General features: G+C 52.0%; 1 protein-coding gene across 1 annotated transcript in view; it reads right to left on the bottom strand.

Moving 5' to 3' along the window:
- Positions 1-16,209, bottom strand: part of JPH3 (junctophilin 3) — a 53,341-nt gene that overhangs the window by 34,001 nt on the left and 3,131 nt on the right. Inside the window, exon 2 of the mRNA XM_010001092.1 lies at positions 3,471-4,248. Coding sequence (XP_009999394.1) covers positions 3,471-4,248 — 778 coding nt within the window. The remainder of the gene's footprint in view (positions 1-3,470; positions 4,249-16,209) is intronic.

Here is a 16,209-nt window from a genome sequence, read left to right as displayed (position 1 = left end):
CACAAACTACTTTAGGGAGGGATATAAGAGGAAAGAAAGTTATTTCACTTTAATTGCATCAAAGAAAATTTAGGAGAAACACCTACTGAACCTAAGAACTGTTCCTTAAATGAGCTTATTTTTCTGTGTCACAGATACCACTGTACTTTGTTCAGACTAACACAAACTACTTTAGGGAGGGATATAAGAGGAAAGAAAGTTATTTCACTTTAATTGCATCAAAGAAAATTTAGGAGAAACACCTACTGAACCTAAGAACTGTTCCTTAAATGAGCTTATTTTTCTGTGTCACAGATACCACTGTACTTTGTTCAGACTAAAACAACTGTAAGAATCCAATTTACTTGTCTACCGTACACTATGTTTTTAGCCTACTTTCCTCAGGAAATGGGGCTTACTTATGTGATTGTGCTGTTTATATATCTAGATGCCATCACTCCCACACTAATAACTTTTGAACGTGTTGGCCAATTCCAACAAAATCTGACAGAGTGGCAGAGTTTTCAAAAACACTGGATTCTTACAAATTTAATGAAATACGTGGGTGGGCACATATTTTCCCCCACCATGGGAAAGGCTGCAGAGTGAACTCAGCCATATTACTAGACAGAAGAGAATACACACACATCCACAGCCACACACCAGTGCTGGTATCAGATCCCCAGGTGCTGGAAGCCAGAGGTCATGTTGGTGTTGGATGGTGGATGTTGCACCCCCGAGCCCCAAGGCCACTGAAATGAGCACCAGGATTCCTCCACCAATGCACCTGCTGCCCATTTGGGGTGATCCTTTCCTTTTGGACAATGCAGTTTGGTGTGGGCAGGGCAGGGAAGTGTTTATTCATTTAGAAGCTTTTTAACTAATCAGACTAATTATATGAAAGCCTTTCTAGCTTGTTGTAGGTTTGTAAAGCCTGGCTCTCTTCTGGTTCTGCATGCTGAGGAGAGACTGTCCAGGCAAAAACCCTCACAAAGGGGAAGAGCTCGAGCTGAAGGATGGTGAGTTTCAGGCAAAGCAGCTCTCCCTGCTCGCATTTTGAGCTCCTTGGGCCTCTCCTGTGTGCAGCTGAGTTGCAAACCCAAGACACCTTCCAAGATTTTGGAGCTGAGCCTGTGTGCCTGCCCTATCCCACCTGCCTGGAGTCCCCAGCAACACCTAAATCCCACCCAGCCAGAGCTGGATAATTTGCTTCTCCATTGATAAGATTTTGGGGTCTCAACACAAACCATCAACAGAGGCAGCAAAAACCCTGGGGAGGGAGGTCATCTGCAGTTGGTAACCCAGCACTAATGCACAGTGTGTGTCTCGTTGGAGTCTGTCTGTCCCCAGCTCCCGCAGACAGCGACGGGCTGTGCAGCAGATCAATAACAGCCTTTCAACACCCCAGCAGCCCCCCCGCCCCGCTGGCGATGGCTGTGCCAGGAGGACAGCAAAGCTCTGGGTTCCCTTGTCCTCCTCCCCATCTGTCTAGCCAAGACCAGACTAGTTCAGACCGAGCACAAAGGGTGGAGGGAGCCAGGCTGCAGGATGGAGATGTCAAGTTGCTCCCCGAGCATTTGCAGGCTCAGTCTCTGCTGCAGCATCTCCAAGCCCTGCACTCCCAACCGTTTGTTTCTTTGCATTTTTACTGGTGCTTAAAGGGGTTCCCTGAGTGGTCCCCAAATCCTACAGCTTGTCTCTTCCTCCATGCACATGCGTGGTCAGGGGCTGCATCCTTCCTCCCAGCACTGCTGCTGTGCTCCAGCAGAGCTCAGGACCACATAACTCTGGCCAGCACAGGGGAGGAAAGTATTCATGCCCTGGCATTCGTACACAATTTGATTTTTTTTTCTCCTTCTCTTTCATAATTGTAAGGTGGAACATTAGATGCCAAAAGCTCACTAAGCATTTCCAGCACAGGGGATGATATCTCTTCCAACTCCCACTTTTGTGGCTTTCCAGGACCATGACTGCCCGGGGAAGGAGGATGCTCAGATTCTCGGACCTGGCATCCCACCTCACCTTCACATATCCAGGATCCAAGCCTTGCTATGGAGGCATTCACATGCCCAGATCACAGGGAAAGATCTGGTCTTTCCACTGCTCTGCAGTCTGTTTCCCACCTGGCAACATAGTGGCATTTTGATTTTTATTTTTTTTTCCCCAAAGCTTTGTCAACAATTTGATACAACATCAGCTTGAAAACATCATCGAGCTCAAATATGCTCCCAAAACCTGGGAGTCTCACTCACGTTGCAGATCAGTCATTGGCAGACACAGTGATAAAGATTTCAAGCCCGACTCTGCACACAAATGATCCAGACCCAACAACTGATCCAGCACAGGCGACTGACAAGGGTTTTCCCTGCAACTCCAGCCCTTTTTCCCCACCCTGGCTGCCATAAGTAGCACGCACTTCTAACACAGAAAGGAATGACCATGCTCCATTAAACCAACCCTAAAAAGTGGTGCAGAGAGCCCTGAATGTAGCAGAAGAGCCTTTCCTCCTCAGCTCACCTCTTGCCAGGGAGTTTGCTGCATGTCACCAAGCTCCAGGCACATTTTGGGAGTCAGCTCCAAGGCATCTGAGTGGGCCCAGCTTGGAGCTGGGAGCTGGACCCTGTTTCAAACTAAATTAGACACGACCCATTTTCCCACCCCCCCAGGTCCTGCTGGTGTTCAGCTGGATCAGGGTCCTGCTGTCAATCACCAAGCAGTTGCATGATGGCTACATCTGCCTGAGAAGCAGGGGCTTCCTGGGGCTTCTAGGGGTTATTTGGGCACCAGAATCTAGAATCTGCTTTCTAGTAGAGCCTCAGGCAGGGCAAACTCTCCCCAGCCATCAGCTGCAGCCAGCGACCTGACTGCTTTTCCTCCCCAAACCTCTTTCAGGAACAGAAATAGCTGGGAATCCTCCTGGCACAAGCCAGCCCTGGGATGGTTCCTCTTGGCTACCAGATACAGTCACATAGCATCTCAGGAGCTCTTCTGCTAGGGCTATCATCCTGCTTATCAAAGAGGCTAAGGAGAAATGTGGTAGGTAACCCACTACCCCTTAAGTGAGAGCCCTGCACCATGACCTACAGGTGCAGTCCCCTCATGGTATAACCCCCTGACCCAGGCTGCAGTGAAAGCAGAGCTCTGAGGGACCCTGCACGGCCTTGTCAGCTGGTTCTGGAAGGTCGTGCGTCCACAGCTCACTCCAAGTCAGCAGAGGGACCATTCTGCTTGGATCCACCCCATTCTGAACATCACCCACGAGGCCTGGGCAAGGCCAGAAGCTTGGGTGCTGCCCATTTCTCCTTCGGGACCAAGACAGCACCCACCTCCCCGTGCCAGCAGATGCCCACCACGCCACCTGCCCACCTCCAGCAGCTTCCCTAAAACACCGTCCTCCCCCCCACGCACCTACTACCGCAAAAACAAGTCTCATCTCGCTCCTCCCACCCGCCCGCAGCCGAGACGGCAGGTCGGGACGGGCACCACCCTACCTGGACGCCGCGATCTCCGCTTTCGGCTTGGCGATGGTGGCCGCCCGCTCAGCCGCCTCCACGGCCCGATCCACCTTCTCGCGGATCTTGCTGGCCCGCAGCGGGATGAGGTTCTTCCTCTTGCCACTGACCAGGATGGTCTGCTTGTACTTGCCCTCCTCCTTGGTGCCGGCGGGGAAGGTCATGCAGCCGTAGCCGTGGCGCTTGTTGCTGGCCCACTCCCCCTCGTACTTCAGCCCATCCGAGCGCTGGCTCACCCCGAAGCCCGAGCGCTTGTCGTTCTTCCACTCCCCGACGTAGATCTCGGTGGTGGTGGCATCGATGTCATCTTCAATGACAGAGAGCTCCGCCTCGCCCTCGCCCAGGCTGATGGTGGAGTTGATGTCGCTGGCGGTGGAGCTGACCGTGCTCATCCCGGCTTCGCTGCGGAAGGAGCTCTGCTTGCTCCTCTGGCTGGCCAAGGAGCTCTTGGACTCGGACTTACGGAGCTTGAGCCCGCTCAGCAGCGACCGCCGGAAGATGCCCTTCTTCTTGCTCTTGAGGATCTCGGCATCGCTGTGGGCCATGAGGACGAAGCCACCCCGGGAGACGGCGGGGCTGCCGGCCACGGCCGGCGAGGAGTCGGGGTGCAGCGCCGTGCCGTTGGTGTGCTCGCTGCGCAGGGAGTTGATGGACGTCCTCAGGGGTGACCTGATAACCGCCGCCATGCCGTAGGGAACGCTCTGCCGGACGCCGTAACCCTGGCGCATCCCTCCGACCCACTGGCCCTGGTACGTCCCTGGGAAAAGGAGACAAAAGGAAAGAGGGGTTTGATGGCACGGCATCCTGTGGGCCGCTCGCAGCACCCTCTGCCAGCCCTTCGTTAGCGGGAACGGCAAAGTGCAGCTCTACATCCCAGTCCCATCTCTGCAACAAGGATTACAATGTCATGTTGTGGGAGGAGGAAGTAAAGTCTGGGTTGGGCTGCAGGCACGTGCTCTGTGAAACCAGCCAAGGCACCAGCACGCGGGAGTGATGCTTCAAGGAACAGCACCCAAGAACAACCCCAGATTTGAAAGGGAAGGGACGAGGAGATGGGGTTGAGGAATCGCTCTCCAGGAACACACTCCAGTCCCATCCATGCTGCCCACGGTGAGCAAAGCAGATGGTGTATTAGAGACACTGCAACTAGGTGATCTAGGAACGAGGTCCCTTCCAACCCAAACTGTTCTGTGATTCTATGATATTACAATACATGTATTTATTTCTACACTTCCATCCAGCACGCAGCAGAAGGCAGCAGCTCTATAGAAATAAAGGCCTCATGGGAAGAGACTCATTTGGTTACTCTCCTTGGAAAGACACCCCTGTTTGAACCCCTGCACTTGCATGGGAACTCCCTGGAGTTGCTTAACTGGTGGTCAGTGGGATGAAGTACAGCTGGGACCATGGCAAGGCACTGGGAATGGAGGCACAAGAAACCCACCGATCCCAGGAAGCACAACAGGAGCACGATCTCTGCCCTGCGCACAGAAACACGTGGCCATAATCTGCCCAGGGCTTCTAATCCCTTCCTTCCTGGAGCTCAGCACACTTTGGCATTTTATCCCAGCCAGGTGAACCGCACGGTTTGTTTTTATTCTTAGGTCACCATAATCTTTCCTGGACTAGGTCAAGATGCAGTCATTCACTGCCTGCCTAAGCTCTCGTGGGCAGATTGTTGAGCCCCACGATGGTTCCTCACCTGGTACTGCTGCTACTGGGATGCTGTGGCTGGTCCCAGCCCGGGGCTGCCCTGCTACATCCCAGCCCTGGCAGGAGACACAGGGCCCCAGGTTTCTTAAATGGGCTGTGCTGGCCATGCTCCTCCACACCAGATGGGCCTCACTCTCACTGTGAGGAGCAACCCCAACCCTACAGCTACATGTCCTTTTGCTCCGTTTCTCTCCTCATCTCAATCCTACCCCCAGGATTCCCTCAGGGGTTTCCCCTGCCTGGTCCCTGGGGCTCCATGGTAGCTCTGGAGATGGGTACGTGCTGGAGCAGCTCATGCTGAGCACAGAAACTGCTTCCCAAGAGCATGAAACCAGCATCCAGGCATATTTTGGGGTGCACTTGGGGTGCATCAGCTTTACCTAATTATCTAATAATCTAATCACCACGAGTGCTTCCCACAAATGTCCCAGGGCTTGAGCATCCTTCCTGGTGCTCTGAGGCCAGCAACCCCCCAAAGTTCTATGTTATCTGGGTGACAGCCTTGTGCACCCAAAAAACATTGCCAGGCCCAAGCTGGGCAACCACACAAAGACTGCCTTGGAGAAGGGACATGGAAAGGTAGGGTGAGGTGGGCAGGATTTACTGAGGGTTTATAGGATTAGCACCAGGGAGAGAAGCAGAGCACTGGGATTACAGCAGGCACCGGTGGGGCAGGGCGAGGGAAGGTGGTGACAGTGTTGGCAGGAAGAAGGATGGAGGACAACCAGCAAGACAGCTGGCAAATAGCTTGGAGAGACATCAGACATGTTCTGTGGTTGGGTGTGAGCAGTGAGCCTGGCTGTCCCTGCTGCACCCCACATTAGTGCCCCCAGTGCTGTGCACCCATGCCTTCTCTGTGCCTCATTTTTCTAGGCAGAGGATGCAAGGGCTCCAGGAGCCATCCCAGTCAGCCTGTCCTGCTTCTCCCCTCCCAGCATCATGGAGCAGTAGCTGAAAGCAAAACCTAAGCTCCAAATCTGCCTTCCCAGGTGTCATTGCTCTCCCGGTTGCTTCCTTGCTGGAGGCAGCAGGATTGCCCCTGGGGATTGCCTAGGAGGGGACAGTCACCTTCCCAATGGCCACCAAGTCATCTGGCCACTTTCATGGCCACCAGCAGATCAAAGAGCTTCCTTCCAGGGTGCTGAGTTCATCCGTCCTTCCTCACCCGAACAGCACCTCTTCCTTCATCTCACCTCATTATGTTTTAAACCCCTAAATAACCCAGGATTTGGCCAGGCCCACTGGAAGGTCTCAGAGCCACCTGATCTGCATTGCTAAGCACTGTCACCTCCTCCCCTCACACGGTGCAGCTTAACCTCTGCCCCCAAACATTTGCAGATATATGCACAAAGCTTCGTCTTACAAGGAGCCTGGAGACTCTTTCTCCCTGCAGAGGAAACAGGATTTTATGGCTCTCCACTTCACATGCCAGGCTGGACAGGCTATAGCTGCTCCAGAGGCAGGGAGCTGAAAAGGGAGTGTGTACTGAGAAGCAACGGGGGCCATAGGATGGGGCTGGGTCTAACAGGGCGAGCATGTCTGATGCAAAAGGTCCCCAGAATGACCTGCTGAGGTGCTGAACAGAGAGGTTCTCAAGGACTTCAGTGCAACTGTAGAGAGCTGAGCACCTCCCAGGGTCAGGGCAGAGGAACAGATGCCCTCTTTAACTGTATATGAGTTCCCATCCATTGGGATGGGAAGTAGGGAGTGAGCCAATTCTACTTAGTCCTGGCCACCAGCTGACTGCACTGCCCAAGCCAGGACACCATGGAAAAGAGGCAAAGCAACCATGAGGGAGAAGAACTGCTGGGGAGGAAAATGTGCCAACCTCTTCCCCCAGCCCTGCAGGTCATTCTTATGGATACCTCCAAGATGCCACAAATATCCACCCTGCTTCTGTGTGGCCTTTTTGCACTGGGCAAAAAAGGACCAAGAGCAGCCAAGGAAATCTTGGACACGGAAAGAAAATCCTCCCAAGCGAGGTAACGTGTGACCAACTACAGCAAAACAACTGAAGCAGCAGCCATTTCCATGTTGTAGCTCTTTCCTTACTATCAATATTTGCAGGATGCTTCCTGAAGCATTAATTGCATGAGATTAAAGGAGTGATTGCATGGGGGGAAATACAGCAGCCAACACAGAGTCAGGGCAGCATCGTGCCTTGGGCAGCCAGGGCTGGGTCAGAGTTGTGGACAAGAGCAGGTGCATAATAGGAGAGCACTGGACAGCCTAGCCAAGCCATCTCAGCCACCAGAACCCTGCTGAAAAGAGGACCTGATCCTGTCCTGGGAATGGGAATTCTACAACAAAATCAGAGCCTGAGGGAATAAGGTTCCTTATTGCCACTGTTAATGCTGTGGTTTTACCCCAGGGAAGATTTCCTCACTCCCGGTGTGATTGCTCCTGCTGGATTGGGGCAAGATAAAGGTGATGCCAAGATGGGTGGGGATGTGGCCATGTGCAGGGAAGAGCAGAGATAAGGAGAGGGCACAACCTGAGGCCAGGAGAAAATAACTGAAATCATCCTGGAAGATGGATCAGCAAGAATATTCCTCTGTAGGAAACAGCAGGTGGAGCATGAGAAAGGGAAAGGACTTGCAGGAAACACGGGGCAAGTTGGGGTGGGATGGAAACACAGAGCAAATGGGCACTGCAGCTTTTGGCCACTTTGTGTTTCCTAAGCCTGGGGTTTGGGCTGTTGTGGTGTTTGTTTTTTTTTGGCTTGCTCCCCTTTGAGCAAGGCTGGGTTGTTTCCAAATGGCTTTTAAAACTCCTGCAGGAATTTCCATTGCCTTGAGGGCCATGCAGAGCTCCATCCTTGGCAGGAGCCAGCCGGGCTGAAAGCAGAAAGCGGGAAGTCACCGGCCTCCAAAGCATCATTCATGATGCTCCAGCAGAAGATCAGATGTTTTCAGAAATGACAAGAACCAAAAAAGTAATCTGATTTGTTGCAGTTATTCAGCGCTTTCTCAGCATTTGGCTCAGGAGGCTAAAAGTCATTCTGGGAAGAGAGCAGAGTCTGCAGGGCTGCTCCTGTTGTCCCCATAATGCCCCAAAACCCTGAAATTAGGGTTTGCCCTGGTTTGCACCTTGCAGGAACAGGGAGGTTAGCAGGATCCCATGCAAAGCCAGCAGCAAGACAGCTGGGTGCAACCTCTGCGCTTCCATATTCCCTGCTGGAAACAGGGATAATGCAGCACAACTCCAGCAATTCAGCCAGGTATTGGGAAGAGTGATTAGCTCCCATTTGTACAGTGCTCCAGGAGGATCTGAGGCACCATGCACATCAGGTTTCCATTCATTTCCTTGGCTTTGCCAAAGAGTATTTGGGGATTTTCCTGGAGAGCAGGGAAGGAGGAGACTAACCTCCATCTCCAGCTCATCTTCCCAGGGTACAGTGGCTGTGGTGGGACTCAGGACCATGGCAGGAGCTGTTCACTCTTACAGATGAGGTTTTCACCATGGCTGGGAAGAGGTAACCAACTCATGGCTTGCACTTCCCACATGCAGCACACTGGGCTGAAACTTCAGGCAAGAAGAAGAGTCACTTCATTGATGGCATTTGTCTTCCTACCAGTTGCCTTTTGCACGTCAGAGAGTGACAGAGAAGGAAAGGGGACCTGAAAGATCTAGGATATGGTCTTCTGGCCAAGATGGAGGTGGCCTCAGTAGGCAAAGGTGAGGAATGCTGGAAGGTGGAAAGTGTCCAGCTTTGTCACTTGCTGCCCTGGGCTGAGGGGCTGCCTGACACCCACAGTCCTGCTTACGGAGAGATGGTGAAGACCAACAAAGATGTCTGGGCAAATCCATCTTTCAGACAAATAAGCAGCACCAGGAGTTTCCTGAGGTCACGTTGGAGCAATAGGTGGATTTCAAACAACATGAGGGAAGCCCCAAGGCAGGATGATAGGCTGCTCCCAGCCCAGCAACATACATGGTGCTTCCCTTGACCCAAGGTAGGATCCTGCACTTGGCTATAAACCTGGTACTTCTTCTCCACAGCTCTGGAAGGAGAAAGCCAGGATTTCTGGGCTGGAATGGCTGCATTTTCTTTCCTCCTTCTCCCCGTAACCGAGGATTTGGCGTTTTGCAGGCTGCTCAGCCCTCTGGCTCCAGTCCAGGAACACCATTAAGTACAGGCTTTACGGACTGAAGGCTGCTCACAGGCTTTTCCCAAACTGAGACAGCCAGTTCCATGTCCTGCAGGACAAAGCCCTTGGCAAGCACACGAGGTAAATCACACGGGGAGGTCTGCACAGACCTGTCCTGCCTCGCTCCGCTCCAGTGTCTCATAAGGAGAAATACAAGCAGTTATTGAGGATGCTGCAAAGCATTTTGAGGCCCATGGGCACATACATATTATTATCACAACACGACAAAAGCTTAGAAGAATACTCCTTACTCATCACCGAGTTAAAAAAAACAACCCACAAGTCACCTAACAACACGGGTAGATGCAGGGGTATTTCCAGGTGAGCTAAAATAACCAGTGACACGGGAGCAGCTACATGGGCCTTCACAGACCATGGATGGGAGCAGAAGGCTTCAAAGGGCAGATTTCTCTGGAGCCTCCATCCCACCCTTGAAGCACAGCCAGATCCACCTGTTTTGGTGGCCCTTTTTGGCCATGGCAGTGATCCAAACCTCCCAGCTCACTTCTGCCACTCAGTGAAATGAGGTTTGAGTTGTCCAAAGTGCCTGTCCACATTTCCAACCCAAGCCAAAGTAATTAGGCCTTGCAAATTGCAAGTCTATCTTGTGAAGGATCCTCTCTGGTATGCTGACCCCTCCTCTTCTCTCTGAACTCTGCAGCATATTAATTAAAGATGTCTGGTGGCAATAATTAGGCCAGTCTCTTGAATGACGACAGAAGGAGCAAGTTTTCCTGCTATCACTTTCTAGCTATCCAGTACCACAAAGGCTAAGGGAGGGATTCAAGCAGAAATCATGTTTAGCATCTAAGAAACATCTATCCCAATGAGAAGACATGTCAGAGAAAAGAGAGGTCTGGAAGATGTTGCTCCAGCCTCAGTTCTCACAGTGTGATGATGGGGACATCCTTGTTGACCACCCCAGATGATGTCCAAGGAGCCTTGCTGGTAAAAACGTGCCCCCCAAAGATGCTGCCTGCATTTATGGGTCCTCCCAAGCACACACGTGGGTGCATGTTTGCTGCCAAGACATCCCAAATCCTTCCTGCACTGTCCCTCTTGGCAGCAGGTCCAAGTGTTGTTCTGGGTGACTCACATTCCCTGCCCTGTCCCCAGCTGCCCCTCAGAGAGCAGCAATCATCCCCCAGAGCCTCACTCAAATCCCACACTGGGATATGGAGGGCTACAACTTGCTGCCTTCGTTGCCCACCACCAGAGGTGGGAATCCTGTGTGCAATGCTGCATGGATCCAGCACCAGTGGCAAATTCCCTCCCCCCAGCCCTGCCGTGCCTCTGACCACCATCAAGCCACGCTAAAAACACAGTCAGATGCTTCTGCTGTGGCTGCTAATTTGCCAAAAATATGCTCTGGTAACTGCTTACACAGGGGAAGGAATAAAGTATGGATTTTTGAGTATGCAAATATAATCTGCAGGCAGGAACACGTGATGGATGTTAGTCACATTGCTTAATGCGAGGCTGGATACATCCATACATGATGGGCATCCATGGAGCAGAGAAAGAGGAGAGGGAAAGGAGCAGAGAGAAGAGCAGAGAGAATAAAGGAGAAGAAGACCAGAGCACAGCTGCTGCTTTGCTCCTGCCTGGGTGCTGGGCAGCATTAAGTCTCAACAAATTATCATTGGAAATCAGCAGTATTTGCAACTCCTGGTCAGCTTGCACTTTTAAAAGCTAAATGGCAGAGACCCTTCATCTAAAGAATGAGTGGGATGGCGAGGTTGGAAGAGGTACCTGTGGAAAAACTACTTTGCCTTTTAATGCAACAGTACCATAGGAGATGGCTTTGGAAGAGGGGGCAGATGGGTTCAGGGCTGGAGCCTTGCTGGGCACCTCTGCAGGAGCCAGAGTTGGGGGCTGGAGAGAGGAGATGGATTTAAACAGCCAGGGGATCTGCCTCCTCCTCCTCTGGGGAAGCAAATAACACTGCAGAGTAACTCTGGCTGAAACAGCATGGAACAGGGAGTGCTCAAACCTCCTCCATAGGGAAAATAATTGGAAAGGCAGGTTCAGACATGGCAAGAGTGCTCATCTGAGGGATACGCTATGTCCTTTTATAAGGGCAGGTAGTGATAGGATGAGGGGTGATGGCTTTAAATTGGAAGAGGGGAGATTGAGGTTAGACATTAGGAAGAAATTCTTCACTACGAGGGTGGTGAGAGCCTGGCCCAGGTTGCCCAGGGAAGCTGTGGCTGCCCCATCCCTGGCAGTGTTGAAGGGCAGGCTGGATGGGGCTTGGAGCAGCCTCGGCTGGTGGGAGGCGTCCCTGCCCATGGCAGGGGGGTTGGAACCAGATGATCTTTAATATCCCTTCCAACCCAAACCATTTTATGATTCTATGATTCTGAGCCCCATCCAAAACATGGTGAGTCCTTTACATCCTCACTGCTGTGATTCCTGCCCCAAAGACACTTCGCAGTCAGGAGATCAGCAGAACGATCAGCTGAATCCCTAGGGATTCAGCCACCAACTGGGTCCAAAACCAGGATGAGACTTTAGCACAAGGGATGTGAAACATTAACATATCACTCAGCACCTTTATTAGGGCTAATGTGCTCCTCTCACAAAGCAGAGTGAAATCAGGCTAATACTTAGTCCGTTAATCCCCCAGCGCTCTAATCCTCATGGCAAACTCTGTGATCTCACCCCACTCCTCAGCAGAGCTCCCAGGAATAAGGGCTGATTCTCTGGCTGTCACAAATGGTGCTGTTTCAGTGGGCTGCATCCCTCGGGAGGTGTGGGAGATGCTCAGGGATGAGGATGAGTTCCCCATGGACTGGGGATACAGGGGATACCAGGAGCGGGGATCGCACGGGACAGGATGAGGTGAGAACTGGGTTTGTTTATTTCCTGTGAAATTAACAATCAGTTCCAGGGAAACACCCCACAGACCCAAAGTGATGCCCTGAGCAGGAAACCACTTTATAGTGATCACCTTGGTGCAATGTCTGCAAACCTCAGGACCTTGCTTTGGCTGTTCACTCATTCATGAAAATTCATGATGCTCTGCTGCATGTTGAGGGTAAGCAGAACCTCTTCAGGGAGTAATTTTGGGAAAGGAGAGACTATTCCAAAGGAATACTCAAGCACTGATTGCCATTTTTAAAGATTTTTGATTCAAAAGCCAGAACCTGTCTTTGAAAAGCCAGTATCAAGCTCCTAAATATAAACACTTGCCATTCAGGCAGGTTTTTCCTCCAAGCTCCCCCTTTTGGTTAACAAATACTTTGACTGCAAGTTCAAGAGCTTCTTGCAGGAGCAAACTAGCATCAAGACACTCCTGTAACTATTGCAAACCCCTTTCTTGGTCAGGATTTCAGTCAATGCCAAAGGCAAAACCTGGAAAATCTCACCTGACAGATGCTACACCTCAGCACTGCCCCCTATAAGACCATCACCAAGCCCATCCTGCCTGGCTTCTGGATCTTTGAATCATGTCTACATTAATACAGATCATTCATCTACATCAGCATTACCTGACTCAAGGCATTCAAAATTAAACAGGTTCATTTTCACATCCAGGCATTTTTAAGCAGAAGGCATTTTTAGCTCTCGTCTGCTGGTTCCCAAGCCTGTAAGAACAACTTTTCTGCAATAGGCTGGATGGAAACCTTGCTTCAGAAATGAAGCTGAAAATCTTGCAAAATCACATGATTCCACAAGCTGGAGCTTCAAGGGAAAAAAAAAAATAATTCAGCTACAGGAGCAGATGCCACCCAACCACGAGGAGCCCAATGGGACATCAAATCACATGCAGATATCCTGAGATCTGCATGAAAAGCCATGAGAAACCCTGGGGTAACCCACCCCAGCACCCCCAGTGAAAGGGTATTTAAATTGTGACTGAGGTCACCCTCTCTTATGGGTCAGGTAGAGGTGGGTAAGGGGGCCAGACTGCCCCTAGGTTGAGGTCCTACACCATCCCCTGGACAAAATACTGGAGAAGAGGGAGCTGGGGTCCAAGCCTGTCTGGCAAATTCTATCTCCTGTATTTTTCCCCAGGGCCAAAATCCTTCTTCCTTCTGGCATCTTTCTTCTGTCCTGAGCTGTACCTGAAACTAAGCAGCATGTTCCAGGGAGATAAGTAATTACCATGAGTTCATATCATTTATTTTTAATGATGCTAGTCAGAATCTTCATTTAGTATTTTGATTCATTTTTCTATGTTCCGAGTGCCCTGATGTTTCAGTTAATGCTCTCCTGCAGCCACTGCTGCACTGCAAGGATTTTCTGTACCAAATCCAGATAGCAGGATGCTTCCTAACCAAAGCTCATAGCTCTTTCTTTGTTTTAATTAGCAGGTTCTTAGGAGGGCTGTTAGGACCAGCTAGGGCTGTGTCTGGATCCTGCAGGAGCCAGGAGGACCGGGGATCAGGACGCGTTTGTGTTTGCTTATTTCCACCCACTACTTGAAGTGCATCAACAATTCCTTCTCGGCAGCAAAATAAGAAGAGAGTCAACACTTTTAAGGTGATTCCAACATCCGTGCTATGAATAGATCATATGGGAATCTGCCCTCGCTCCTTGGTTCCCTGCAGATGTAGAGGAACCTGTGAAATACCCCAGCAGGGAGAGGCACGAGGCAGCACTCAGTGCTGCTGCTGCCCTCAGACCCACTGGTCAGTGGTGGCACATCCAAAACCACTTCTCAGCTCAGGAGAGGGGACTGTGTCCCCTTCTCAGACAGCCAGGATCCCCCGCAGCACCCCTGGAGTGACCCTTGATGCTGGCAAGGAGTTTGCTTTTGCAAAACATTTCCATGTTTTTCACCTCCTCAACCACTTCAAAGCCATTTGGTTGGCAGCTTCTGGTGCAGCTGCTATGGGAGCAGCTGGAGGTGCCACCAGTGCCACTGCAGAGGTGGGGAACGTGGGGCACGGAGCCACCACGGTTCCTCCCCAGGTGGGACAGGCTGTGAGAGGGCCTGTGACAGCAGCTGGCACAGCACTGCTTCCCTCTCCCCTCCACTGGCAAAGCAGGAAAATTTGCCAGCCTGGGCCAAGAAAACCCACTTGCCTACTCACACGGTGCTAACAATGAAAACACTAATTATATTTCCCTCACCTATCAAAGGGATGATTCATTTAGGTGAGTGGGCACGGAGGATTACACAAGATGAACACTGTGATGCGACTGCCCGTCCGTTTTTGGGGGAGCCCTCCTGAGAAACAAGGCTGCCAGGAGCATGTGGACACTGGGGGCGGCAGCAGGAGCCGCCTGGCATGGCCCTGGGGACACCTCCAGTTCTGGGAACCCCTGGGAGCTGCTCCCCAAGGGCTGGCCAGGCAGTGGGGACCCAAGAGAAGGGCTGGTCCTCTCTCCGAGACCCTGCCTGGTTTTGGATTCTAAATGTTCCACCTGGGGAGAGATTAAGGGAGAAGGAAAACAGCAGGGAAGGGCAAAAGCAGATTTGGGGCTTCCTTCATCTGCCTCATCTCATCCACCTCCATAACAATGACTGCAGCAGCTGAAGCCAAACCCAAGGCACAGCCCCTGGACTTCGGGGGCAAACCTGCAGCCCCAACCCTGACTGTCCCGGGGGTAAAATCACGGAGTATTTCCAAAGTGTCCAAGGAGTTACAGAAAGGAACAAGCTGAAATGTCTCCTGATCTCCAGACCTGCTCCGGTGAAAGTCTCCAAGCCTCTGCTCCAAAGAGGTTCCACCAGTGCCAGCAATGCCCTGGCTCATGTGAGAGCTGATCCAGGTGGATCCTTTTGCCTGAATCCAGGGAACAATCCCGCTCTGGAGCTGGGCTGAACCAGGCACAGCGAACAAGAGGTGCATCTCCACCACCTGACCAAAGCAATCCTCAGCAGCTTGATTTATGGAATATCAGGGTGCTTCCAGATGGGGGCAGGAGGTGGCAGGGATTTTTGGCAGAAAGATCACAGAATCATGGAATGGTTTGGGTTGGAAGGGACATTAAAGATCCTCTAGTTCCAAGCCCCTGCCATGGGCAGGGACACCTCCCAGCAGCCCAGGTTGCTCCAAGCCCCATCCAACCTGCCCTTCAACACTGCCAGGGATGAGGCAGCCACAGCTTCCCTGGGCAGCCTGGGCCAGGGTCTCCCCACCAAGATAAGGACATGTTGGCAGTCTGGTGGTTTGGGGGGTTGCAGTGAGTGCAGGCATGCAGACAGGACTGTGGGTTGGACGTGCAGTGGTACATTTGGCCAAGTGTGGGCTGCATTTGCTTATTTGGGCTCTGCACAACCGGTGTGTGTTGATCACAGAATCACAATCACAGAATCATTCTGGTTAGAAAAGGCCTTTAAGATCACCAAGCCCAAGTGCTAACCTAACCGTACCAAGTCCAGCACTAACCCACGTCCCTCAGCACCACATCTACAGGGCTTTTAAACGCTTTCAGGGATGGTGATTCAACCACCACCCTGGGCAGCCTGTGCCAGGGCCCGACAACCCTTTTAGGGAAGAAGTTTCTCCTAATATCCAATTTAAACCTGGCACAACTTGAGGCCATTTCCTCTTGTCCTGTTGCTTGTTACTAGGAAGAGGAGACTTGACTCCCCTGGCTCCAACCTCCTCTCAGCAGCTGCAGAGCCAGCAGGTCTCCCCTCACCTCCTTGTCTCCAGGCTGGACACCCCCAGCTCCCTCAGCTGCTCCTCATCTGACTTGTGCTCCAGACCCTTCTCCACCTCCATTGCCCTTCTCTGGACACGCTCCAGCACCTCAATGTCCTTCTTGTCATGAGGGTCCCAGAACTGACCCGAGGCTTGGAGCTGATGGACACACGGGACTCAGGGAGCCTGGTTCCCATTCACCCAGCGCGTGGGTGGGTCTGGGGGGGGGGCTGGGGCGGGGTGGGGGGGGCT

Source organism: Chaetura pelagica, unplaced genomic scaffold, assembly GCF_000747805.2.
Source record: "Chaetura pelagica isolate M959 unplaced genomic scaffold, ChaPel_1.0 scaffold227, whole genome shotgun sequence".
Lineage (NCBI taxonomy): Eukaryota > Metazoa > Chordata > Aves > Apodiformes > Apodidae > Chaetura > Chaetura pelagica.
This window is presented reverse-complemented; position numbering and strand designations above follow the sequence as displayed.